At 36.1% G+C, this 26812-nt stretch overlaps 2 protein-coding genes across 2 annotated transcripts; both read right to left on the bottom strand.

The window, feature by feature from the left end:
- Positions 1–13262: 13262 nt before the first annotated feature.
- LOC113359431 (BTB/POZ and MATH domain-containing protein 3-like) lies at positions 13263–15562 on the bottom strand. Its single transcript, XM_026603067.1, has 4 exons — positions 15180–15562; positions 13892–14240; positions 13483–13759; positions 13263–13357 (listed from the first exon to the last, which is right to left on the bottom strand). The coding sequence occupies exons 1-4, from the start codon at positions 15560–15562 to the stop codon at positions 13263–13265; spliced, it is 1104 nt and encodes a 367-aa protein (XP_026458852.1).
- A 948-nt stretch (positions 15563–16510) lies between these two features.
- LOC113359430 (BTB/POZ and MATH domain-containing protein 3-like) lies at positions 16511–17929 on the bottom strand. Its single transcript, XM_026603066.1, has 4 exons — positions 17535–17929; positions 17102–17450; positions 16732–17008; positions 16511–16605 (listed from the first exon to the last, which is right to left on the bottom strand). Exons 1-4 carry the CDS (start codon positions 17927–17929, stop codon positions 16511–16513), a joined length of 1116 nt encoding a protein of 371 aa, XP_026458851.1.
- Between the last annotated feature and the right edge of the window lie 8883 nt (positions 17930–26812).

Here is a 26812-nt window from a genome sequence, read left to right as displayed (position 1 = left end):
CATGTCGACTACAGGTCAGCCGGTAGCGTTATAAATTATGTGCATGCCGATTATATGATAGCCGTCATGGTAGGAAATATTTACATGCCGACCGTAAGATTGCTGGCCCAAGATATATAGTCGGCGTAATCTTCATTCAAAGACCATTCCGGCCTAAAAAGGGTCGGCATTTTCTTCATCCAAGGACCATGTCGTCTGTATTTGGTCGGCATGTTATTCAAACGTCAACCATGCCGGTGAAACATAGCCGACACCTTATTCAAACGTCGACCTTGCCGATCATTCGCATTTTCAAAACCAAATTTTTTGATCGAAATCGAACTCATAAGATGGGTTAAAGGTTTAATCTACTGAATTCATAATTTCAAAATTTTAATCTAAACTCAATTAATTAACCTAATCAGAATTTTTAGTGTTAATTAAACAAGGGCATATTAGCCATTTAGAAAATACAAGGTTAAGGGTTGTGTAGAATCAGAATCTCGCAACGGCGACATTTCAGCGAAATTATCAATGACACAATACTACAACGTCGCAAAACAATTTCAGATATGATAAAATAAATGGCGTCAGCTAAGATCACGAGGAAGATATGATAATCCTGCGAAAATTAGAGAGTTTGCGAAATTAACATCTGTAAGGTTGCGAGAATGTCGCAAACCATATCCGAAAATAAAGGACAGATTAGCTGTCATCCACTATGTATTTCCTTATAAATAGTCATTCGAGTTGTAAAGAAGAGACAGATCTTTTTTGAGTAAGAAACAAGTAAATAGGAGAGAGAAAGTTCAGAGCAGAGATAATTCTTGACTTCTTTATCTTTCTTGTAAGAACTTTCAAAAATTAATTAATAAAATTAAGAGTGTAAACCTAAAAATGAGTTGATCAACAATGAAATCATATGAGGGGTGTACTGTAGGATTTCCTGCAACTACATAATGGCGCTAGAAACAGAGACGAGTTGAAGATTATTCTAGAAAAATCTAAAGATTGACACTGAGATTTCCTGAAGAAAACCCCACTTAGGGTGCAGTCTCATAACCATAAGCCCTATAGGTAAAAGGGATAAGAGGATGCGAAAACAACTGGTTGTTGTTAAGGCTGGATGGGAGGAGCTAACCTTGTATGGTAGAAGTACGCCTCCTTGAAGGGGAAACCAGGGGGGAGATAAGGGCGGAACCCTCCATTAGGGAGATGATAAGTGTCTTAAGACGCAAATGTCATGAGGCTTTTTATTCGCAAGGGTATTAAGGCTTGTCATATTTGTGCAACAATCCTGAAGAGGCAATAATACAAAAGAAAAAGATAAGACGAGATCAATGGGTTTTCGCATGAAAGTGCGAAGACGTCCTGCGATTTCGTCGCAAGACGGAAATGTCATGGGACTTTATTTTCGCAAGAATATTTAGGCTTGTCATATTATCGCAACATTCCTGAAGAGGCCACAATACAAAAGAAAAAGTTAAGGCAAGATCAACGGGTTTTTGCATGAAAGTGCAAGGACGTCCTGCGATTTTGTCGCAATGACAAGAGGTGGCATAATAAGACCTTTAATTAGGAAGGAAAAATAAGACCACACAGGAATGAGATTTTGAAAAGAAACAAAATTCACTTCGCAAAAGATTGCGAAGTTATACAATAAGAAAATTTTTATGAAATTTCTCATTTGGATTCAAATAACAGAGGCAAGTATGGGAATGTATGAAATTAGAAAATGTTATTTGTCTCCATATGAGAGATTTACTCAAAAATTCAATAACTAATGATTATCTTGATTAACTGTATTGCAAAGAAGAATTGTTTTAATTTACGCAGGTCAAAATGAAAGAAACACAAATATACAGAAAGAAGAAATAAATGTACAAGTATTACAAAGAATCAAATAAAGAAGTAAAGACTATTTATTGGTTAATCCTTTATTATCTTCTTCAGACTTGTTTCCTTCTTCATCTGCGTCAGAATCTTCATCACCATCAGAACTTCCATCACTATCAGAGATAATCAAACTGGGAGTATTCTATGGGATTTCTTCTAAAAGACAAGGATAATCAGAATGTGGGATATTATGATCATCATAAACCATTTGGATGGTTTGATTGCGAAAATGCATAGTGTCATTCTTAAAATTCGCAACGGTGATCTTGATTTGATTCTTTAATCTAGAATACTTGTCGTTGTGAGAAGAAAGATTCTTTGCGAGTTCCTCCTTTTCAGCTTCAAGTTCTTCAATCTTTTCACGATTTTATTTTCAGAAACTGAGAACAAAATATAATCAATTATTAACTTGATGAAAATTCATAAGAACCAAAAGATTAGTAAAGAAGAGCAATTAGCAACCTTCTCTCTCAGAAATCATATCTCTAATCAAGGATGTATGTTTAACTTGGAGACTAACATTTACGCCTAAATCTTTTCTAGCATCATCTAAAATTTTCGCAGCCCAGACAAATTCATCCTCACTACTTATGAGAAGACGAGAACGAATTTGATTTTCCCTTTCGCAGAGTTCAATATTCTTGCGGTTAGCTTCATCTCGCTCAAGTTGAACTTCAAGGAGAGCCTCTTGGATTTCGCCAAATCCTTGGCACCTTGATCAGAGATACGATCCTTATCATCTATGCGACCGCTAATTTTGGTTCTTAACTCATTGGTTTTATCTTTGGAATCAATAAGGAGACACTTAAATCTGTTGGCTAAGCCTAAACTGGATCTATGATCAATTTCTAAGAGGCAAAAAATTTCGATCTAAGTTCATTTAGAGAAAGAGATGAAATTCTATCATTTGAGAAGCTATTTAAGGAATTGTTAAGACGTTCAAGAAGGGTATCATTATCCAAGGAATTGGGAAATGAGCAAAGAAGAGTAGCTTCATCAGAAAGACCATAAATGTCTGCAAAAAGGATCATTTAAATAAGATAAAACAACAGGATTAATGAATAAAGAGAAAAGAGAAAAGTAACATACCGTAAAGCTGATTATTAGCTTGTTGAAGACTAGAAATTTTGGTCTTATACGAGGAAGAATTAATTTCTAATTGTCTATTTTTCTCGCGAAGACCTTCAACTTCAGCTTCCAATTCTTCATTCTTTTTGCGAAATTGAAGATTCTTCTTTTCAAGATTTTCGCGTCTTCTCTCTAGATCTGAGGCAACAGCAAAAGAAGCTTTTCCATCCTGCGAAAAGATATAAAAAAAATTAACATAGAAAGAGATTTTGAGTTATAACAATGAAGAAGTAAAAGGATAAAAGTATACCAGACTATTGAGAGAATGCAAGAAGTCGGGAGTCACTGATTTAGAAACTCCACGAAGAGAGCTATCACCATCTAGTAAAGGGACATCACAAGGGGTAGCGAGAGCTCTGCAGGTATTTGCGAATTGGTTATCTCCCATTCCTTGTAGAGAATCAGAAAAGAGGCCAGAAAGCTTAGCCATAGAAGATTCAGATGGAGAATCTTTAGTTGCAGCAAGATCATCGTTATCCTCATCACCCTTGTCACTTTCGGAATTTTCGTTAGGAGGAAAATTTGAAAGAGAAGAAGAACGAACTTTTCTTTTCTTTGGAGGAGGACCAGTTGATTTTTCCATGCGAAGAGCACCTTTACCTTTATCATCAATCTTCGCAGCATCAGCAGATTCTTCTACTTCAGTAATAATCTTCACACACAGATAGAAATAAGAAATGGAAGCATGGAAGTAATAGTACTATTTAAATTCATAAGAGAAAATTTCTTACCTCATCTGTGTATGAGCGAAGAGCTACCAGAGTACTAGATTTCCCAGTCCTGTTATAACTATCCTTCAGTTTTTGGATCTGCGAAATGTCGCAAGAGTTAGCGAACAGAATAGTAAAAATCAATAAAGAAATATAAAATGAGTTAAAGGGGAGAAACATACCTCTTTCTCCTTCTCGGGCCAAGAGAAAACCCAAGGTTGATATGCAGCGAGATTCACAAGAAGAACGTTTGATCCAGCAATGTAGGGTCCCTTTAGCATTAAAGGAAAAACACACCATTTATCATCTTTGGATTGGCGAGGAGTTTTGTTTTTACCAGAATGCCAGTCAATATCTTGCATAATAATTTTGGCTTCATCAATGTTATCTTTCCTTTTTAATCGGATACCCCAGCGAGTATTCTCTTTCTTCATGGAGATAAGTTCATAGTTCTCAAAGAAATTCGCCATTGTATACTTCTCAGCAACTATCTCTAGGTTTGTGAATTTTGGATCCCTAAGTTCTTTGGAGTAAAGGGATCCTCTACCAGCACCACGATTAGCGAACTCTAGCATCAGACGGATGCAGTCCCCACTTAGTTGGAAGATGGCTCGCGAAAATCCCGAATGAGCGAGAATTTCATAAAATAAAGGAAGATATGGGTTATAAAGAGGAATAGGGAGACCTGCGAGAATATGACCTAGAGAAATTATGATTGATTGATCATCAGAATATTGATCAGAGAAAAGCTTGACAGAAAGAATTGATTTGGCATTCTCACCAGGAATGGTGGAGAGTGTGAAACCTTTATCAGCAAGATCTTTTTGGACATCTTGTAAATTCTTCTCATATCTATGACCACTTGGAGCCATGTTTGAATATAGAGTATGGGAATGTATAGAAAGTAAAAGGATTGAAGGAAGAAAAAATTACAGCAGCAGAATTTGCAGAAGAATAACAGAGTTGCAGAGATGAGAGAATAAAAATAGAAGAGAAAGTAAAAAGAAAAGTGGAAAAAGGGGATAAGAAGAGTATATAAAGGAGATTTTTTATTGAAGACATAAACACCATTAAGACAAAGAGACGTGAGCGGTTGAAAAGCAGCGGTTACAGAAGACGTGTCAAGAAATAAATGGAAGAGAGAGTACGTGTGATAAATGTGGAATATGAAAAGATGAACAACTGCGGCATTTCTCACATCATTCTCTAGTTTGCAGAGAAGATATGAGAAGAGGCAAGATGTAGGATCAGAATCTCGCAACGACGACATTTCAGCGAAATTATCAATGACACAATACAACAGCGTCGCAGAACAATTTCAGAAATGATAAAATAAATGATGTCAGCTAAGATCACGAGAAAGATATGATAATCCTGCGAAAATTAGAGAGTTTGTGAAATTAACATCTGTAAGGTTGCGAGAATGTCGCAAACCATATCCGAAAATAAAGGACAGATTAGCTGTCATCCACTATGTATTTCCTTATAAATAGTCATTCGAGTTGTAAAGAAGAGAGAGATCTTTTTTGAGTAAGAAACAAGTAAATAGGAGAGAGAAAGATCAGAGCAGAGATCATTCTTGACTTCTTTATCTTTCTTGTAAGAACTTTCAAAAATGAATTAATAAAATTAAGAGTGTAAACCTAAAAATGAGTTGATCAACAATGAAATCATATGAGGGGTGTAGTGTAGGATTTCCTGCAACTACAGGGTGGCTTCTTTTACTTCATAATGTCTTGGGTTTTGTCTCATTAGGTATATCCCAATTAATCTGGGTATACCCCAATTAAGCCAGGATGTACATGTGAAAGTATTTCCTTATCAAATCTAGACATTGGATAAAAAATCAAAACCGGCCAAATTGGGGTATACCCAGATTAATTGGGGTATACCCAATTTAAACCCATCCAACTTAGTGTGCTAAGGGGTGTCTAAAAGGTGTTAAAGACCAAATTCCAAAAAAAAAAACATGCCGACTAAAATCCATCCAAAATCTTTTCAAAATCTTTTTCCAGAACTCTAACTATGAAATCAAAAAAAAAAAAAAAAAAAACTGAAAATGTGTATTATACGGGTTTTGAGATTGGGTACAAAATCATACCCAATCTCAAATCCTTTATGACTCAATATTTTTACCAAACGTCGGCAGGGTATTTTTGTCTATCTTACCAACTAATACTAGTCGGCAAGATAATTTTTTGTCGACCTTGCCGACTTTTCATCTCCGAAATTAGCATTTACAGGGTCGGCACGTTATTCATCCTTATACCTTGCCGACTATAGTTTAGTTGGAAGGTTATGAAATTAATATCTTGTCGACTAATCATGCATTTGTAACACCTTCTCTGTATGTCAAAAATCCTATAGTCGGAAGGGTATTGTTTTGTCGACCTTGTCGAGTTTTCATCTCTGAAATTAGCATTTACAGGGTCGGCACGTTATTCATCCTTATACCTTGCCGACTATAGTTTAGTCGGCAGGTTATGAAATTAATACCTTGACGACTAATCATGCATTTGTAACACCTTCTTTATATGTCAAAAATCTTATAGTCGGCAGGGTATTGTTTTGTCGACTTTGCCGACTTTTCATAATCGGTAGGGTATTGTTTTGTCGATCTTGCCGACTTTTCATATTTTCAGAATTGAAAGTGTTGATTCCTTCTGTAATTTTGAGTATGAAATCACTCAGCAGCTTTGCAATCCTTTGTAGAAGGGTTTGGCTAGTGTGGTTTCATTTTCGTTACAAAAAAAAATCTCAAAAAAAAAAACATCAAAAATCATAACACATAATCCATGAATTCAATCCAAACAATACCTAATTTGAGAATTTTAATTCAACTAATTAACTAACTAAATTAATTAACCTAAACATATTTTTAGTGTTAATTAAGCAAGGTAGATTAGGTAGTTTGAAAATAACTGGTTAAGGGGTGGTGTGTTTTACTTCATAATGACCCGGGTTTTGTCTTATTAGGTATACCCCAATTAATCTGGTTATAACCCAATCAAGCCAGGAAATCAAATACCATATCTTTTTTTTAATAGATAAAGGCCTTCAAAAACGCTAATGATCCCCCTCAACTTGTTGGTAGAAGCCAAACAGGAGGCACAAACCAGTACATAGAGGTATTGTTTGTTTTTGCCCATTGAGCAAGCTCATGAGCATCATAATTACAAGTAGGTAGTTGGAAACTAAAAATACAAGCTGCAAACTTAGAAGAGAAAAAGTTAATGTCTTTAAACATTGCATCCATACGCGAGTCTAGATCGAACTGGCCAGCTGAAAATTGGTCGATAAGAGTCTTAGCATCATTTTCAACAATGACATGAGTTAACTTTTGCTCGAAGGATTTCTTCAAAACAGTCCAAATGGCTCTGGCTTCAGCTTCTTCAGCAGATTTCACTTCAAACACCAAGGAGGCACAAAAGGTAGCTTTCTTTGAGAAGTCTCTCATCACAAATCCTGCACCATTAGCTCCAGAAATGTCATCAAAGGCACCATCAGTGTTACATTTAATCCATCCAACAGAGGAGGGCATCCATGTGTTACACAAGTTGACAGGTATAGTGGGACAGATGGTGAGACTGATTTTCCTAGTTAATAGCACCCTTACAAGGACTGTAGTATGGTTTTCCTGAGTATTCTGAAAAATAAAGTTGTTCCTACTGGTCCACATAGACCAAAGAATAGCCACAAAAAGACATTGAGCTTTATCAGTGAGTTTAGACAGAGGATCAATCAACCAAAAAAATAATCAATCAATGAAAAATTTATTTAAAAAGAACTTGGAGTTAATGCAGAACTCATAAATGAACTAGACACGACTAGCAAAGGGGCAGAGAACTAAGGCATGCAAAATGGACTCTTGAGGATCATTGCATCTGGCACACTCAACATTATGCATAGGCATTCTGGTATGTAAGATAGTTCTGGCATGGAAAGCATTTCTGGAAGCTCTCCATAAGAAAACTTGAATTTTGTAAGGAACCTTGATTTTCCAAATGTGCGTCCAAACGATTTTACATGGGGAGGATCTAAGACCTCTGAGACCTATGTAGGCAGACTTTGAAGAAATTTTTCCATTCTTTGAAAGATCTCAAGCCCTCCTGTCAGGAGTGCAAAGCTGGCTTAAGGGAATGGTGATAATCTTCTTAACAGAAGCATTATCAAAATTGGTGTTAAGCCTGGACAAATTCCAGGTTCTAGTATGAGAATAAATAAAATAAGAAACTTTAATGCCAGGATCAGGAGGGACTAGAGGGTTGGGTGTGGCAGATCGCATGGAAGGGTTCCATATATCACACCATGGGTCAATAAATTGACCATCCCCTACAATCCAGAAAATAAAATGCTTGATAAGCTTTTTTATGGCATGCAAATACTTCCAAGTCCAAGAACATTTACCAGTACACTTAGCATTCAAGAAATCAGTTTTTGGAAAATACTTAGCTTTGAGAACAGTAGCTAGCATACAAGTAGGATTTTCTAGGATTCTCCAAGCATTCCTAGCTAACATAGCCAGGTTTTTCTGCTCAGCCTTTCTAAAACCTAGACCACCTTCAGCCTTTGGGGAACAAAGAATGTCCCATCATAGAAGTTGCAGTTTTCTTTCTTTAGGATCTAAGGTATCCCCCCACCAGAATTTTCAAAGGTGGGAATCCATCTGTTTACACAGATGTTAGGAATAACGAAGGCTCCCGTTTGAAAAGGGGGAATATCCTGGCCACTATGCTTAATCAAAGTAGTTCTAGCAGCTTGAGACAGAAGCTTGTGGAGCCGGATAGTGATTCTGGCATCCACAGCTTGGAGAATACCCATTTGGGTTTGGAATTTAGAAGCTTGAAACATAGTAGGAGTGCCAAGATACTTTTTTCCCAAGTCTCTGTTGAGAATATTAGCTAACATGGCTTCCCTATGTTCAAGAATTTTCCTACTGAATAAGATACCACATTTTTCAAATTTATTTCTTGACCAGAAGCTAAACAGTATTTCTGGAGATAATCTTTAATAATTTGAAAATTATGGGTAGTAGCTATAGAAAATAAAGGAGAATCATCAGCAAACAACATATGTGCCATATCATGAGCATCTTTACAGACCTTGATGCCTTCGAAGATCCCTTTCTTTTGAAGTCTATCAATGTAATAGGAAAGAGCTTCAGAGCAGATGATATAGAGATAGGGGGAAAGGGGATCCCCCTGCCTGAGGCCTCTTTCAGGTTGAAAATAACCTGTAGGGCTACCATCGAGATAACAAAATAGGAGACTGTAGAAACACACTGGTTAATGAGTTTGATCCAATGGTTTGAGAGACCCATTCTAGTCAGGACACTTTCAAGAAAAGACCATTCAAGCTTATCATAAGCTTTAGACATGCCAAGTTTAATGGCAGCAATGCCTTCAATTTTGTCGCAGTGATTGACAGCAAATATAGCCTCATTAGCCAGCAGAATATTATCAGAAATACTCCTCTTGGGAATAAAGGCACTTTGGTTTTGAGAAATGATATTATTCATAAAAGGTTTTAGTCTATTAGCCAAAGTTTTGGAAAGAATTTTATAGATGAAATTACAAAGCCCTATTAGCCTGTATTGGGAAACAAATTCAGCAAGAGGGACTTTGGGAATGAGAGCTATATTAGTATGATTAAACACTTTAGCAATGTGGTCAGTCCTAAAGCAAGTTTGAGTCATATCAATAACAGCCTCACCAATAATATCCCAATTTTTTGATAAAATAAACCAGTAAAACCATCAGGGCCTGGAGCCTTCACCCCCCCCCCCCCCCCCCCCTTTTGAAAGACAACATTTTTTATTTCCTATGTAGTTAGAGGTAAATTTAGTAAGGAGTTGTCTTCAGAAGAGAATTTAAAGGGGAGATCAACAATGATTTCATCTTGGAATTGTTGGGAATGAGAAGAATACAGATTTAGAAATAATTTATAAAAGAAGTTCCAATACTATCTCTATCAGTTAGAATAGTATTAGTAGAATCTTTTATCCAGTTAATAGCATTTCTTTTTCTCCTAAAGAGAGTAACTCTATGGAAATAGGGTGAGTTTCTGTCACCTTCCATGAGCCAAACCTCCCTGGATTTATCCTTCCAATATAGTTCCTCTAAATTGTAGAGATATTCCTATCTAGCTTTGAGCCTAGAGGTAGTACTAGTATTAGTAGGATTGGAGATTTGGACCTCAGCCAACTCCTTTCTAATGGTAGATATATTGTTTTGAATATTACCAAAAGAAGATTTATTCTAATCCCTGAGACCTCTTTTAATATTTAAAAGCTTAGCTTTTAACTTATAGGCAGGGGAACCTATAACATTCACAGACCAAGAATTAGCAATGATATCTCTGCAAGTAGGATCTTCAATCCACATAGCCATAAAATGAAAAGGTCGAGGCATGCAAACTTCCTCATAATTGAAACCAATATGCATAGCACAGTGATCATAGGAATCTCTAGGTAGATTATTAACACAAAGTTTGGGACAAAGGTCTTCAACAACTTGGTTTAAGAAACATCTATCAAGTCTTTCAAGAATTAAATCAGGACCTTGTTGCATGTTAGACCAAGTAAATCTAGGACAAGAAAAACCAGGATCATGCAAGTTAAAAGCAGCACATAAATTTTTAAGATTTAAGAAATCAGAATCATCAACCTCTAGCCCACCATTTTTATCTTCAGTCCCTAGGAGAGCATTAAAATCACCTATAAAGAAAACGAGTTCATCTAAGGGAGCAACAGATTGCTGACATTGTTGTTCCCAAAAAGCTTGTCTCAGACTACTATTGGGTTCACCATACACAAAATGGATATGACAGGTTTTAGAATAAATGATATCAGGAGTTGTGACATGGATGCCCCTCAAACAGGATGAAATGATATTGAGTTGTATTTCCTTTTTCCAAGCCAGCACAAGACCAACACTTCTACCAACACTAGAAACGTTAAAATTGCAAGGAAATCCCATATTTTTTAGCTTCCTAGCTGCCATATCTTTGTTCATTTTTGTTTCAGAGAGAAAGATGATATCAGGGTTAACATTCCTACATAGTAATCTAAGCTCCTTATTAACAGATTTTTTCCAGGACCTCTAATGTTCCAGGCAATCAGATTGATGTTATTAACAGGGAATTGGTTTCTAAGATCATTCGAATTATCAATTAAAGAGGGGGAGGGGGTTGAATTTACCTGAGTGGTGGAGTCAGATCCACCACCAAGAGAAGCATTGGTAGCATGCATCACCACTTTGAGAAGAATTTTGGGTGGAATCGAGACTAGAAGTAGCAGCATTGAGATGAGAATTATTGCAGACACCATTGTTGCTTAGAGAAGTATTAGCAAGTACATTATAGCTTCCATAAGTATCAATCAAAGGTTGGGTATTGAGAGAACAGTTTGAAAGGTTGATAGCAGGTAGTTCCCCCAATTTGGTGATATGAGGACAAAGTTTGGCATAATCAGGTTCGGAGTTAACCTGTTCTTCTGGGATCACCACTAGACTAGCTAAGCTGGAGTTTGCTCTAGTTCGTTTTCTCAAATTAGCTCTAGGATTAATTTTCCTCTTGAGGTTGGATAAATCATCTTGCTCAGCTGAAATAAGAGTTCCTCTGGTGATAATAGGTGTTGTACTGGGGACAACAACAGTTTTGAATCTTCTTGAGGAGTTAGATGTTCGAATCTGCCCACTCTTAGTAGGTTCATAACCAGTGATAGAAGCTTCAACAGTGACATTCTAGGTAGTTACGTGCTTATAGATAATTGGTAAACCGTTGTTCTGTTGAGTCAAGTTTTGTTGAGTCGGTCCAACATCAAATATCTTCAAAGTTGTGGATCGATTGACGAAAGGTACCATTTGAAACATGTTTGATAAACCCTTTTGGTTGATCTTATCCATCTTCTGATTACTCTCCTCAGCCTTTCCTCTATTACATACAGGAGTAGAAATATATTCTACCTGAGTATCTGGCACAATCTCAGTTTGTTGCATAACAGTAGCCAAGATAGCAGTGGAGGTGGTTGCAGCTTGTTTATTTTCCGGTACAGGTGGCATCATGAGTCTTGAGACAGCAGGAAGGACATAATTACTACTAGAAGAAGCAGCTTCTTTGATTTTCTTCTGCTTTAATGTCCAAGCCGGACAGTTTTGATCTTTATGATAAATCACACGACAGGAAGTACAGAAGTATCTTGAAACCTTGATATATCTGCATTCAATCAGGAATGGTTGAGTTCTTCCACTGGTGAAGAGAGGGATACCAACTGGTAAGGCTTTCTGGACTGGGATTCTAACACATAGTTTAACATTCTTCTTTAGAGGGTGGTTACAATAAGGATCTAGAGTTTCAATAAGTTCTCTCATCTTAAAAGTAAGTTTCTGAAGGTCTTCAAACTCAGTGCATTCATTAGGGATGTTACATAGAATAAACCACATTAGTTCTTCAGTAAAGTAGAGCTGATGATTTGCTGGCCAGCCCTCTGTTGGAACAACTTTTAATATAATTAGATAACCACAAATGAACCAAGGTCTCTGAGAGTTAATTCTATTAAAATCATCTTCAGCTAAGAAACGAATAAGGACTTTGTTGCGTAATCCACTAAATGTAGAGACAGTAGGAGATTGAGCTAGAGGCCAATGATTACAGATATAGAAGCGGATGGAGGAGGTAGGAACCAAAGTTTCACAACATAAGTATCCCACCATGCACCACTTCCAATTATTGTCAGACTCAGCTAGAACAACTTTTTTGTCGATGAACACTGGTTCAGAGAGGGTAGATGGTAAAGATAATTTCTCATCCATTTGAGCAGACAGGTTTTGAATATCTTGGTCTAACTTCTGGTGGTTTTCTGGGAAATTTGGAGATTCCATTAAGTAGGAGAGTTGGATAAATATGAATAGAGACTGATTGGGGAGAGGGTTACAAACTACCAATATAATAAGCAGAACTATACTGGTATTGATCACATGCAATAGAAAGGAATCTCTTTGTAGTATTATACTGGTATTGATCACATGCAATGTGGGTGGAGAAATGGCCAAAGGGTTTTATTTGTTTATGTTTTTGAACCTTAAAAAAAGAATGAGGAAGGTGATATTTTTGGTATGACACATTTTCAGGAGAGAAATGGTGTAAGGTTGTTGTTGTTTTGTTGCTATCCCCTCCTTGGAGACAGGATTTCTCATATGAAGTGTCTTTATCTTTACCATTCTTTATATATATATATATATATATATATATATATATATATATATATATATATATATATATATATATCTAAAATGCATTACAGTTCTTGCACACTGTAATAATGTACCGAACAAGTTGATAATGATTTTCTCTACGTAATAAAGTGCACTTTTTTCCCTACATATTCACCATAAACATACTACCGCCATTTACCAAAACCTAAGTTACTTAGATTCACATACCACAAGACATCAAAAATTACTTGACCACAGAGTCAGAATAATAAGAAACTATCCCTAGGAGGCTAGTGTTTCAGCAGGTGTTGCAGTTGTTGTTGTCGTTTTAGCTTCACTATTTATCTACCATTGCACTAGTCTTCAATAGATCTGTCAATAGTGAAGGATGGTACTTCTCCAAATGTGCATACCCATCAGACATCATAACTTCTGCACATGAGACATTTAATGGGTAAGAAAATAATTGTTTAACCCGAAACTGAATAGACACACTTGATACTCCTCATGAAATAAATAGCTAATTATTTTATCGGAATTCAAAATGCAACATTTACCTTCTAAATTTTCGGGTTTAGCTGCAAAGTTTAGGCAGGCAGTTTTCAGGTCTTGGCATTTATGTTGATCTGCTAGGGCTAGTGTATTTGCCACAGTATTTGTAGTTATATGTTTATGTAGTTTTGCTTCACACATGAGTTTCAATCGAGCAAGGCCAAAGCGTTCTGCTGCAGCTAACAGATGTTGCGCGATTTTAGTTGAAGTGCAAGGAGAGTCTGAATCAGAAAGTTCATGTATTTTGGGAAATTCATCTGAGTATAAAAATAGTAACATGGCCTGCAACACATCATAGAATTATAATAAGGTAAAAAAGCATTGGTAAATTTCTACATAGAGGTAAAATATGGATATATTGTATTTTTGAATTCAAAGCATGACAACAAAATACTGAATTGTCAAAAGTCTTACCTTAAAAGCAAAGGGATCAAATTCATCAATGACTACTCTATCCATGGATGGGTTACCCACTAGTCCAAAAAACTGAGCTTTAAATACAGGAGATCGAGCTGCAAGGATCAACTTATGGGCTCTGAAGAACTCATTGCCAGCCTGAAAAGTAATATCATAACCAATTTCAGATTCCAGCAAACCCTTGAGATTCTGAATCATATCTGATAGAGGTACATGAATAACACAACGTTTCTCCTTTCCAGCACGAGTTTGCACTATTCCGACTGTACAATGAATGCTAAGGCAATCATCCTTGAGATAACTTGAGGTCTCCAACACCGACCTTTTCTTATACTTGGTATATCCCCTGAAATTAATCAGAATAAAAATGTCATTTATACATTAGACGGTCCATAGCTGAAGAGATATTTACGAGCATGTACATCAATGAACTAGGTAGTAAAATAAACAAAATAAAAAGGTGGGAGTGCAAAATATCAGTTTGATTCTTCATCTCTACTAAGAGCAAGAGCAAGGGCTACGAGTAGTGTCACTCCTTCAAACGAAGGAGTGAACTACTAATTTGTTTTAATTAGAGATTATTCTAGGTAGTTTTTACCCCACTTCCATCCCAAACACGTTCATACACTCGTTCATGCGAACGAGTGATTGGTAGTGTGCACTAGACTGGGAACTGTCCCGCGTTTGAGAAAATAAAGCTACACGGGGGACAGTCCCTCGTCTATACTGTTTTTTACTATCTCGCGAGGTTGTCCCCCATGTATGATTAAATTCAGTTATTTAAAAACTAACTTTTCCCTCCGATCATTATTTTATAATTAAATTTTGAACTTTTATTTTATAAACGGGGAATAATTACCCGTCTAGTGTTTTATTTCATTTTGCCTGTGGCTTACTCTTTTCAGTCCTCCTCCGTGTGAAAGAGTTAGTATCCATTTGGAGACTACTCATAGCCATACTTAATCTTAGGACTATAATATCCTACTTTGGAAGAAACTTGGAACAAACTTTGGTGAGCAAGGTGCTGGGATGCTAATTGTTTATTTTTTTTTGTTAAACTGGCTAACTTTAATTAGTGTCTAGTTCGACAGTTTGACCCGGACACAGCCTGAACTTTGTCTAGTTTAATTACTAGTTCTAAAGTTTAACATGCGAGAAAAAGCATTGATAATGAGATGGTCAGTGAGAGTTCCATAAACATATTCAAATCTAACGCCATTAAGTAAGAACCATCGGAATCAGACATAATTCAAAACCATAGGAATCGGAAAACACATATACGTACCATGTGGCTCCTGTTCTTCCCGGATGTGGAGATTTAGACAAGCTAGGATCACCATATTTACCTTTTCCGCTATGGTCCAGTAGTTTCAATTCAAACGATGCCCTAACTACTCTAGAGCTTACTAACTTAAAGAACACGGATACGTACTCCTCGCTAGCTTGATTATAGCCGTCTGGATAAAAAAGTATAACCCAATCATTACCAGCAGCTGTGAATCTGCCACTACTCATGGACTTGCCAACTCCCATTCCCTTTGCTAGAGAATATCCTTTTATCTTATACTCGTGAGAACCTTTCACAGTCTCATAAATCGACTCTGACGTCCAAATCTCTTGATTAGACTTTGAAACTCTCGGCCTTTTGGCTGCAATACTACGGGCCATGATGATCTTTAGTTATTGAAACTGAAGATGTATGTTTCAGATATTATTTCGTCTTCCTTGGTATGTGCGCATTAACCATAAGTAATGGTCATTGGCTTCAAGTCAGATTTGAAAGATACATTAATTTCATATGTCTTTTCTAGAAACAAAAATAACAATCCCATCATTATATCCTCATGCATGATCTCCAGTTCCAGACATCAAATTGGAGATCACTGAAGTTGGAGCAAAAAAAAAAAAAATCATCCCCAACTCTGCACTGATCAATCTTTAGGCTTAATATATATACAAGGTAGACAGGTAATAAGTAATTTCTATCCATCCCACATAAAATTATTGTTAATCATACTAACAAAATCAAATCCGATCTGTTACATTGAATTACCCAACATAAACAATACATAGAGTAGTCTGTCTTTCTCTGTACCAAAAGGAACACAAAATCATGAAACAAAAACACAAATCCCAATCTGTGTTTAATTAATTAATACTAGAAAAGCCCACATATACGCACAGTACGTACTAAAAAAGATGTTTGCATAGCCATAGCTAACTTGCATGCAATAAGCAAATTTTTGAAAGAAGAAACAAAACAAAAGCCCTTTTTGTACCATTTTCGTTTCACTTAAAATATATATATGTTTGAAAGGACATGTACATGTGAAAGTATTTCCTTATCATACTGGATAGAAAATAAAAATTACCTCATCTCAAAAATGAACAGTATGTAATTTACAGTTCTTGAACACTGTAAAGAGTGTTCCGAACAAGTTGAGTGCATATTTAGCAGAGAAACATACTACCATTTACCAGAACTAACCTACTTAGATTCACATGCTACAAGACATAAAAAAATTACTTAACGGCAGAGTCAGAATAATAAGAAACTAGCCCTAGGAGGCCAGTGTTTCAGCACATGTTGCAGTTGTTATTGTTGTTTTAGCTTCATTATTTATCCACCATTGCAATAGTCTTCAATAGATCAGTCAATAGCGAGGGATGGCACTTCTTCAAATATGCATACCCATCAGACTTCATAACCTCTACAATGAAATGTTTGATGGGTTAGAAAATAATTGTTTAACCAAAACTGAACATGCGCACTTGGTGCTCATAAAATTTATACAAATAGCTAGCTACTTTATTAGAACTCTAAATACAACATTTACCTCCCAAATTTTCAGGTTTAGCTACAAAGTTTAGGCATGCAGTTTTCAGTCCCATGCAATTATGTAGATCTGCTAGCTCCAATGTATCTGCCACAGTATTTGCGGTTATATCTTCATATAGTTTTTCCTCACACATGAGCTTCAATCGAGCAAGGCCATAGCGATCTGCTGCAACTAACAAATGTCGTGCTATTGTAGTTGAAGTGCAAAGAGAATCTGAATCAAAAAGTTCATGTGCTTCGGGGAATTCATCTGAGTATAAAAATAGCAACATGGCCTGCAACATATCGTAGGGTTATAAGGATAGTGGCACTGGTAAAGTTGTACATAGCATGGCAACAAAATAGGAATGAATTACCAAAAGCCTTACCTTAAAAGTAAAAGGATTAAACTCTTCAATGACTACTATTTCCACCTCTGGATTGCCCACTAGTCCAAAAAACATAGCTCTAAATACAGGAGATCGAGCTGCAAGAATCAACTTATGGGCTCTGAAAAATTCATTGCCAACCTGGAAAGTAATATCAAAACCAATTTTCGATTCCAGCAGGCCCTTAAAATTCTGAGGCATATCTGATGGAGGTACATGAATAACATAACGATTTCCCTTTGCACCACGAGTTTGCACTACTCCGACTGTACACCGAATGCTAAGACAATCATCTTTGAGATAATCTGAGGTTTCCACCTGAGACTTTTTCATATACTTTGTATAACCCCTGAAATTAATTAGTATGGAAACGTCACTAATGCACTAGGCCGACATAATTCAAAACTATAGGAATAGGAGAATGAGTACGTACCATTGTGAGTATGAGCTGCTTCCGAATTTAAACGTATGTGGAGATCTAGAAGACCTGCTAGGTATACCTTTTCCGATTTGGTCCCGTAGTTTGAATTCAAACGATGCCCTAACTTCTCCGGGGCTTACCAGCCTAACATACACGGATACGTACTCCGCCTCCTGAGCTTGAGTGGTAAGGCCGTCTGGATAAAAACGCACAACCCAATCATAACCAGCAACTGTAAATCTGCCACTGTTCATGGATTTACCAACTCCCATTCCCTTTGTTAGAGAATATCCTTTTATCTCGTACTCATGAGAACCTTTCACAGTCTCAAAAACCGTCTGGGACGACGAAATCTCGTGATTAGTATTACTATTAGACTTTGAAACTCTCGGCCTTTTTGGAGCCATGATCTTTAGATATTGAAGTTTACGACGGGGATAGTAAAACTAGGGGATTTGTAAAGAGAACAAACATGCTAACGAGTACGTGAAGCTAACGATAATTATTAGGGTAATAAAAGTCCAATTACTTATACACCACCCATCAACACTCGTAATTGGCTAAGGGCACCCTAGACTTTACCAAACAGTGGTCACAAAGAGACATTACAACAAAGGGTACATGCCTAAACCCAAGAAAAACATATTATCAATGACTAATGAGATACATCACACTCTTCAACTTGAGAACAGCAACACAACAATGCTGCAACATTTAAGGATATATGAGACTAGTCTAGACGCCATAGACTCATGATAGCATCTATATAACTTTTGTCACAGCCTTTACAAAGTGATTGCCATTGGAGGAAATACAACTTCTCTCAACGTCATCATGTTTAGACTTGGTGAACACTGCTGCATGCCATATACAAATTAAGATCGAGCAGCAATCTTTTCAATCTCTCACCACGTGAATTCATTGCAGAGTGTCCACAAAAATCTAAGCCTATCACATTTCGAATATATACTTGGTATGTGCGCATTAACCAAAAAAGTGATGGTCATTCAAATGACAATCCCATCATTATATCCTCATGCATGTATTGTCTCCGATTCCAGAGATCAAATTGGAGATCATTGAAATTGGAGCAAAAGAAAAAAGAAAAAAATGTATCATCTCCAACTCCACGGATCTATCTTTAGGCTTAATATACAAGGTAGACAGGTAATAAGTAACTTCCATCCATTACCACAAAAAATTATTGTTAATCATACTAACAAAATCAAATTGTTGTCCGATCTGTTACATTGAATTACCAAACATAAACATCCTACAATACATAGAGTAGTCTAACTTTCGAAGTAACACAAATTCATGATACAAAAACATAGATCCCAATCTGTGTGGATAAATTAATTACTGACTAGTCTAGTTTAATTAATACTGCTTCACAGTTTCACCATCAGCTTTTCCTGTAATCATGGTCACGGAGTTGTACTTGTAGAGAGAAGAAAAAAAACAGTGTAGTAAAGGTTTCTGAGATGGACCTGAAAAGACAAAAACTACAAAAGCCTACATATACGCACAGTACGTACGAGAAAAGATGTTAGCATAGCTATACACCTCCACAGTGTGTGTTGGTAGTTGTTAACTTGCATGCAATTGGCAAATTTTTGAAACAAGAAACAAAACAAAAGCCCTTTTTGTACCATTTACACTTAAAATATATATGTTTGAGTTTGAGAGGACATGTACATGTGAAAGTATTTCCTTATCAAATCTAGACAATTCAGATGCAACAGGACTGTTGCTCGGCTAAAGCAACTGTTTTATTGCCATTTTGGTGATTTAGAGAGAGCTAGATAACCAGTGTTTCAGCACTATATATGAGATCAAATTTTTTGGGTCAAAGTTTGGTTTTTGAGTACTACTAGTAGATATGTAGCTAGAGAGAAAAGACACATGACTTACATCCAAACACAGATGGGTAACATTCCTAGAAAAAACAACATATATGGAAAGACAGAAAATTAATAGTTGATTAAGCACATAATAAGAGGAGGTTACATTGATAGGACCAGTAGATTTATCAATATCACTTTGATCAGTCTCGTTGATATTTGATTTATCTACTGACAAAACAAAACTAATTAGACAATACATAAGGTTTTAACTAATAATTAACAAGATTCAAAAACGGGAAATGATCCTTTGCTTGATCAGCATTAGCTTTGCTAGACATGACTGAGAGAGACACTGCTTGCTGAACACAGCAAGTACTTGCAGCTAGACATGAGACAAAAAGACACTACTTGCTAGAAGAGACTGAATCAATCACACCTCTTCCTGATGGTCTTTGGACGTTTGCCAACGAGTGAAGGGAAAGAATCCGGAGTAGAACCATTCCGGGGTGGATAAAATGAAACTGGCAAGAATTCATCCGTATCACATTCAAAATACGAGTTTTTAAATCTCTTCACAAGTTCATCTTTGCCCTGCAATAATAATATTCATTACTTAATTACATATACTACAGCAATGGAAGTTAGTTAAAGAACTTAGCGGTACTGAAACGTTGATATGTTACCTGAATCCTTGCAGCACATATCTTGCAGACTTTAGATGACTCATAAATAGAATCTTTCCAGCTGAAGTTGTTAAAAGCATTGTAAAACCTCATAGCAGCAACAGGAGTAGTGAAGTTGAGAAATGCATAACCGTAGTTACCCTTCCTCCTGTCAAGGATGAAAATATCATAACCAGAAAAAAGTTAATACAAACAAATACTCAACATTTACTGGCAGCTTAATTGAGTAATTAATTAATGGATGATGCACATACTCGAAATCTATAGGCAAGTAGAGGAAATCATATTCAGAAAGAGTTGTTGATTCCTGCTGATCATCTCGATTCAACATTCTTAAGGCTTTTCTGTTCTCATCTATACAGTGCTGGTCTACAATACTGATCAGCATCCTTCTACTGTGTTATTTGAAGACAAAAATGATATTAGTACTAACCACAAAACAAAAAACAATGGCAATTAAAACAGAAGAAGAGACAGAAAGAGAACCTTAATCCGTTGGGAATATTTCTCATCATAACGCTGGTACTAATGTTTGGACTTGTTTTTGTTGTTGTCTTCTTGTTTGCTGTCCCCTTTGGAATAGGTTGACACAAATAAACTCCAGTACCAGAACTAGTATCATTAACTACTTCATGCTTTGAGTACTTGTTGTAACTACTACCATGATTAGCTTCAATCATCTTAACTTGATGTTGTCTAGGAACAAATCTGGTGCCAGAACCAAATGGTATTGATGATGATGGCATCCTTGTGCGTTTACTGCTAGTACATAATGATGCCTTTGGCTCTCTTGTGACTTCACTTTTAGTATTTTTAGGCTTCTTGGTCATGATGCGTCGACCTTTCTTCTTATGATCTCTTATCTTTTCCATCAGGCAGTAGTACTCTTGTGTTTTAACAGAGACAGGAAATGGTGGTTGTTGATGATGATGATGATGATGATGAAGTGAAGGTGGTGGTGGTGGTAGAGAGGACGGCAGGGGAGGGTAGTAAATTGAAGGTTTTTGATAAAGAGGATTAAAGAGTTCATGAGGAAGAGGAAGTATAGGTTTGGGATTAAATGGATGAAAGAGTAGTAAAGGAGGAGGAAATGGAAATATAGGTTTGGGATTAAAGGGATGAATGAGTTGCAGAGCAGGAGGAAGAGTTTCTTTGTGATAGTAGTAAGCTGCAGATGGAGACATGATGTGAATCATCTGATATGGCTCTGCATTTGGGTTCAACATTGTTGAAGGATGAAGAGGAAGAAGAAGAATGGTGATGATGATGAAAAACTTGTGCTAACAGGGTTGTAATTGTAGAGAGATGGTGAACTGTGAAGTGAAGGTAAGAGGAGAAATGAGTTTACAAAGGAGACAAGCAATAGTACCAACACTCAGTTGCCTGAGGTCTGAACTCACTGATCATATAATACAAAATGTGTCTATTTTTTTGTTGCCTGTGCTGCTATTTGTTGTACAGGGTAAAGTTGTCGAGAGAGAGTAAGAAAGAGTTTATACGGAGGAAGTTCGGATATACATTACCTCTCTAGGATAAGTGAGTAATACTCTAGGGAATGCCAAAAATTGTTACTTTTACTATAGGAAATTTGACTTGAAAAAAAATGCACTCTACAAGTTCAGTGTTTCTATGTATTATTTTATGTGGATACAAAATGTATCTTAGAATTTACAAGGTCATTGGCATTTCAAAAATGTAAAATTCTGATTTTGTCTATATTTATGATACATTTCTATCAACAAAACAATTTAACGTCTTTTTGTTATCAACAAAGAAAAAAATACTACTTTCTATGCAAAACATCACTTTTATTAGCTATTCAAAGATCTTAGAAGTCCCACAAGAAAGGTAAGAACAACACTTACAAAGGTTCCTAGCTATTGTAATTACCAGTACCACAATGAAAACGTAATGTTTTTTTTTCTTCTAAAAGGAATATATTTTATTTCATAAGAACCACTCAAACTCGTATTTTTTGATAGTTAGATACTAATGGTTTTATTTTTTGATCGACGTTATTTAGATATTTTTATTGATGTCAGTCAGCTTTTTATAGATAAATCTTTTGTTTATTTTAGGATTGTATTTGAATAGTTTTGATTTTAAGCAATTTTGTGTTAAACTCCCACCATCTCATTTATTTAGGCGTAAGAATATTTTTTTTCTCATATATCAAGAAAACACCTAGGTTTACATAGCCGAGGTTGAAAGTAAATAGACAAGCAACTAAACTGGAAGAGAAAAATTGAATGTCTTTAAAGATAGTATTCATTCTAGGATCAACATCAAACCTCCCAGCTGAAAATTTATCGCAGAGATCCTTGGCGTCACTTTCAATGATACTGTGAATAAGCTTTTGCTCAAAAACTTTCTTTAGCACAACCCAGATAGCTCTGGCTTCGGCGTCAGCAACAGATTCAACATCAAAAACAATTGATGCACAAAAGGAAGCTTTTATTTGAGAAGTCCCTCATCATTATCCATAGTAGTTTCATCACAAGCACCATCAGTATTATATTTTATCCATCCGGGGGAGGGGGATATATCCATTCGTTATATATTTTATCCATTCGTTATATTTTATCCATTTGTTATATATTATATTTTATCCATTCGTTATCATTTATCATGATAACGAATGCTTATGTTTTCTAGTTAATAACATAACTCTAGATTTACTGATGACAAAAGAATGGGTTTCCTTGAGGTTATTAAAAACTAGGTTGTTTTTGCAATTCCAAATGGACCATTGAATGGTAATAAAAAGAGATTAACATTCATCCGGCAATCAAGTAACAGTTCCACCAGCCAGAAAAAAAACAATCAGTTAAAGATTTATCCAAGAAAATAGAAGTATTCACACATAATGAAGAAAGAAACCATACATGGCCAGCAAAGGGCCAAAGCATAAGAGCATGCATAACAAATTCATGAGGGTCTGAGCATCTAGGGAAATCAACAGAAACCACAGGCATTCTAGTGTGAAGAACAGTTCTAACATGTGTGGCATTCCTAGCAGCTTTCTAGAGAAACACCTGAACACGCGATGTGGAACTATAAGTTTCCAAATGCACTTCCAAAGTATACTACAAGGGGAGGGCCTAAACCCTCTAAGTCCCAAGTGAGCAAATTTAGAAGAAAATCTACCATTTTTTGAAAGCTCTCAAGCCCTCCTATCAGGAGTGTTCAACTGGCTTAAGGAGATTGTGACAATCATCTGAATAGAAGCATCATCAAAGTGAGTATTGAATCTACAATTATTCTAGGTTCTAGTCTCTTGATTAATGAAATAGTAGACTTTAACACTGGGGTCCTGAAGGGTCAAAGGGTTAAGGGAAGCAGAACCCATAATTTGTCATATATATTCCTAATTTGTCCTCTAACAATTTCGATCACAAATATAAGAATTCAAAATTACTCTTAAAATAAAGAAAAAAATTAAAGGCTGAGCTGTAGGAATTTTGTTGATATCCGGATAAGTGTTACTCCCTCGGTCACTAATATATAGGAGTAGAAGATGAAATCTCTTAGATTAAATTTTTTTTATGGTTTTTATAAATTTTCATGTTTTTTCCTGTTTTTATCATTTGTCTTATTCTTAATACAATTTCCCATACAACATAAATAAGGGTACATATGTCAAAAAACATCTTGAAACTAGAACTCCGCCTATTTTGTGGGACTAAGAAAATTCAATATTTTGCATTTATAATCGGAACGGAGGGAGTATTTATCTTTTTTGATAATAAAAAGTAATACTCCTAACTTTTTCTTTTTAGATTCTAAAATAAGTTTAGATGCTAAAATAAGTTTTTTTTGAACGCTCAATTGAGGGATATCAAAACTAATTGGGGGATAGAGGAAAAAGACAAAAACTGGATCCAAATATCAAATCAGGGTCACCCCTAATCTAATTATTTTTTAATTCCTAATCTACCCTTCACTAATTAGGTTTAATGGTTAATTAGAATTAGTAAAATCTTAAGATTTTTTGTTAAATGATTAGTATGTATTTTTATTTGAATTTGGGTGAGTGAGGTGAGAGTAGAAGGAGGGAAAAAATATTTGAGAGGGAACTTTTTTTGGTGAAAATGGAGGATGATTGTGAAGAGAGAATTGTTGCTAAGAGGTTGAAAATTTGATTTTTTTTCTTTGAATCCACCATTGTTGCAGCTGAAATAGCTCGGTGCCGGCATTGTATTCAACCGAAAAAACCATGCCGACATTTGTTGGAAATTTTCATAAATGTTTGCCACTATCCGGGGGGGGGGGGGTCTCGTAACAAAATTTTCTAGTTTTGATCTTCAAAACCTTTTTTTTTTGCTTTTAATCAGTCCACTGCCGGCACAGTAAGTTGATTTCCAAGCATGTCGGTACTGCTACCGGCATGGTATGATGCTTAAATTTGTATGCCGACACATGATGTAAAGTATCCAGAAACTTGTTTTTTTCACTTGAATATCGGCATTGATAGATTTCTATCGAGCATGCCAGCACCATTTTCCGACATGGTCTTCATCAATTCCGTCATGGTCTTCATCACTTCCAGCGATGTAAAAAAATTATTTCCGGCATGGTATTCAACACTACCGGCATGGTCTTCATCACTTCCGGCATGGTCTTCATCTATACCGGCATGGTCTTCATCACTTCCGACATGGTCTTCATCACTTCCGGCATGGTCTTCATCATTTCCGACACGGTATTCATCACTTCCGGCATGGTCTTCATCACTTCTGGCATGGTCTTCATCACTCCCGGATGTTAAAAAAAAAATTGTTTCCAAAGTGAGGAGCCGGCAGAGAAGAAAAAGAAAATTTGAAAGGGAGTGGGGAAACTCTAGAATTTGAAAGGGAGTGGGGAATATTTAGTTGGGTTGAGCGAAAAGTGTTCTCCTTGGTTCCAACAAGGACGTTGAGGCGGTCAGGCCACGCCGGCGGGTTATGATGGCCGCAACACTCCCGGTCGTTCCAGGTGGCATGCTCACCACCAGGGCGGATTGAAACCCCGCCCGAAATACCTGAAACCCAAACATAAATGGGAACAAAACAGGTTTTCTTATTCTGAGGAATATTTAGGTTTCAAAGCCCTAACCTTAAAAGAGATTAATAAGAGGTGAAGATGGAAATGGGGGATATGTTTTTGTTTTTTTATTTTAAGTTTTTTATTTTTTATTTTGAGGGAAGGGTGTTTTAGTATTTTCGCCCCAAAAACACCCCTTAGCAGACACCTTGGGTTGGGGGAAGTAATTCATATCCCCCAATTAGTTTTGATATCCCCAATCACGCATTCTTTTTTTTCTTTTTTTCTATCCTAAAAGCCCCTTCTTCATATTTTTCCACCTATTATCATAATCTACCCCTAACTTGGAATCAGGCACTGATACAGAGAATTGTGTAGTTCAACTTGTAGACACACTCTTAAATGCTCCTCTTTGTATACTTTCTTTAACATTTCTGCTCTCTAGAGAACTATAAGCAAATAACTTTAAATACTAATTTAGGGTAATAATGGAAAAAAAAAATATTCTCTTTGTGTTTCTTAATTTTTGTGCAAAATCTTATTTTAGCATCTAAACTAGAATGAATGGAGTAAATCATCACATGGAGATTCCAAAATACAACACTCTCGGAAATATCAAAAACTATAGGAAATTTGACCAGGGAAAAAAATTCAATTCTACAAGTTCAGTGTTTCTACATTCTATTTATGTAGATACAAGATGTATCTCGTATTTACAAAGTCATTATCATTATTTATGATACATTTGTACTAACAAAATAATTTAATTTGTTTTAATTATCAACTTGAAAATACATAGTTACATATCCTACATTTCTATGCAAGATATTCAAAGCCAGTTATAGGGTCTTCCTTGAAACAGAAGAAGGCACCACCATGGATTTGAAGAAAGTAACAACATATACCACTGGGGGTTCTATGGCTATCCATCCGACAAGAATGAAAGCAAAAACAACACTAGTAGTACCTACCAGTGTGATTCTGTGAAGGCATGATGTTACATCCTCAATCAGAAGGGACCATGACAAAGGGTAAACGTCATATTACTAATGGCACACGCCATGTCATGTACATTGTCACTTAATTAAGCGACTTTGTGGAGGGCATGTGTGTTACCGGTCTAAAGTATCTTTTTTGTCACGTAGTGTCCCAAGTACGGAATTTAAGAAATTTGACCTCATGCAAAGAAAACCTTGATATGAAATTGAAATGGTGACTGCAGGTCTATATAAGTGCAACCATGATAGAGTGCTAGCTCCGCAATTTCAAGATGAAAAGTCGCTTAAGGTAAGGGTCATGGGCACCGCACATCTAAAAAATTGAGGGACATTTGCTTAATTTTCAATCTGAAACATACATTTCTGATGTCTTTTCACAAGTACCTTTTGACACAGAAATAACAATAGCCATTAATCCTCGTGCTTGCAGGTCTATCTTTAGGTAATAGGGTAGTAAGTTGATGTATCACCACACAGTAATGGCTAATCATAGTAAGAAATCAAATGTCAGTTAAACAAAAGGCTAGCTCAGTATTATTACATTCCCAAGAAATAAAAAGTTTGCAACACAAAATCATTCAACAAAAAAAGTTTGCCAAACATCCCCAATCTGTGTAGAAAGTAATTAGTAGCTAGTTAGCCTAGTTTAATCAAGGGATACTTCACCATCACAACTTAAAAAAAGAGTATCATATTTTCGATAGATGAACCCTGAATGATAAACATAGCTATACACCTGC

This window comes from Papaver somniferum, chromosome 3 (assembly GCF_003573695.1).
Source record: "Papaver somniferum cultivar HN1 chromosome 3, ASM357369v1, whole genome shotgun sequence".
Taxonomy (NCBI): domain Eukaryota; kingdom Viridiplantae; phylum Streptophyta; class Magnoliopsida; order Ranunculales; family Papaveraceae; genus Papaver; species Papaver somniferum.
The sequence above is the reverse complement of the archived record's forward strand: the minus strand, read 5'-3'. Positions and strand labels throughout refer to the sequence as shown.

What these genes read in the sequence shown, in the direction of transcription:
- LOC113359431 (XM_026603067.1), bottom strand. Translation starts at nt 15,562, where the DNA reads ATGGCCCGTAGTATTGCAGCCAAAAGGCCGAGAGTTTCAAAGTCTAAT. An exon ending in GGAAGAACAGGAGCCACATG is followed by an intron (nt 14,241 to 15,179) that starts GTACGTATATGT and finishes GATTAATTTCAG; the next exon opens with GGGATATACCAAGTATAAGA. An exon ending in TAAACCCGAAAATTTAGAAG is followed by an intron (nt 13,358 to 13,482) that starts GTAAATGTTGCA and finishes TCTCATGTGCAG; the next exon opens with AAGTTATGATGTCTGATGGG.
- LOC113359430 (XM_026603066.1), bottom strand. Translation starts at nt 17,929, where the DNA reads ATGGCTCCAAAAAGGCCGAGAGTTTCAAAGTCTAATAGTAATACTAAT. An exon ending in AGCAGCTCATACTCACAATG is followed by an intron (nt 17,451 to 17,534) that starts GTACGTACTCAT and finishes AATTAATTTCAG; the next exon opens with GGGTTATACAAAGTATATGA. An exon ending in TTAATCCTTTTACTTTTAAG is followed by an intron (nt 17,009 to 17,101) that starts GTAAGGCTTTTG and finishes GATATGTTGCAG; the next exon opens with GCCATGTTGCTATTTTTATA.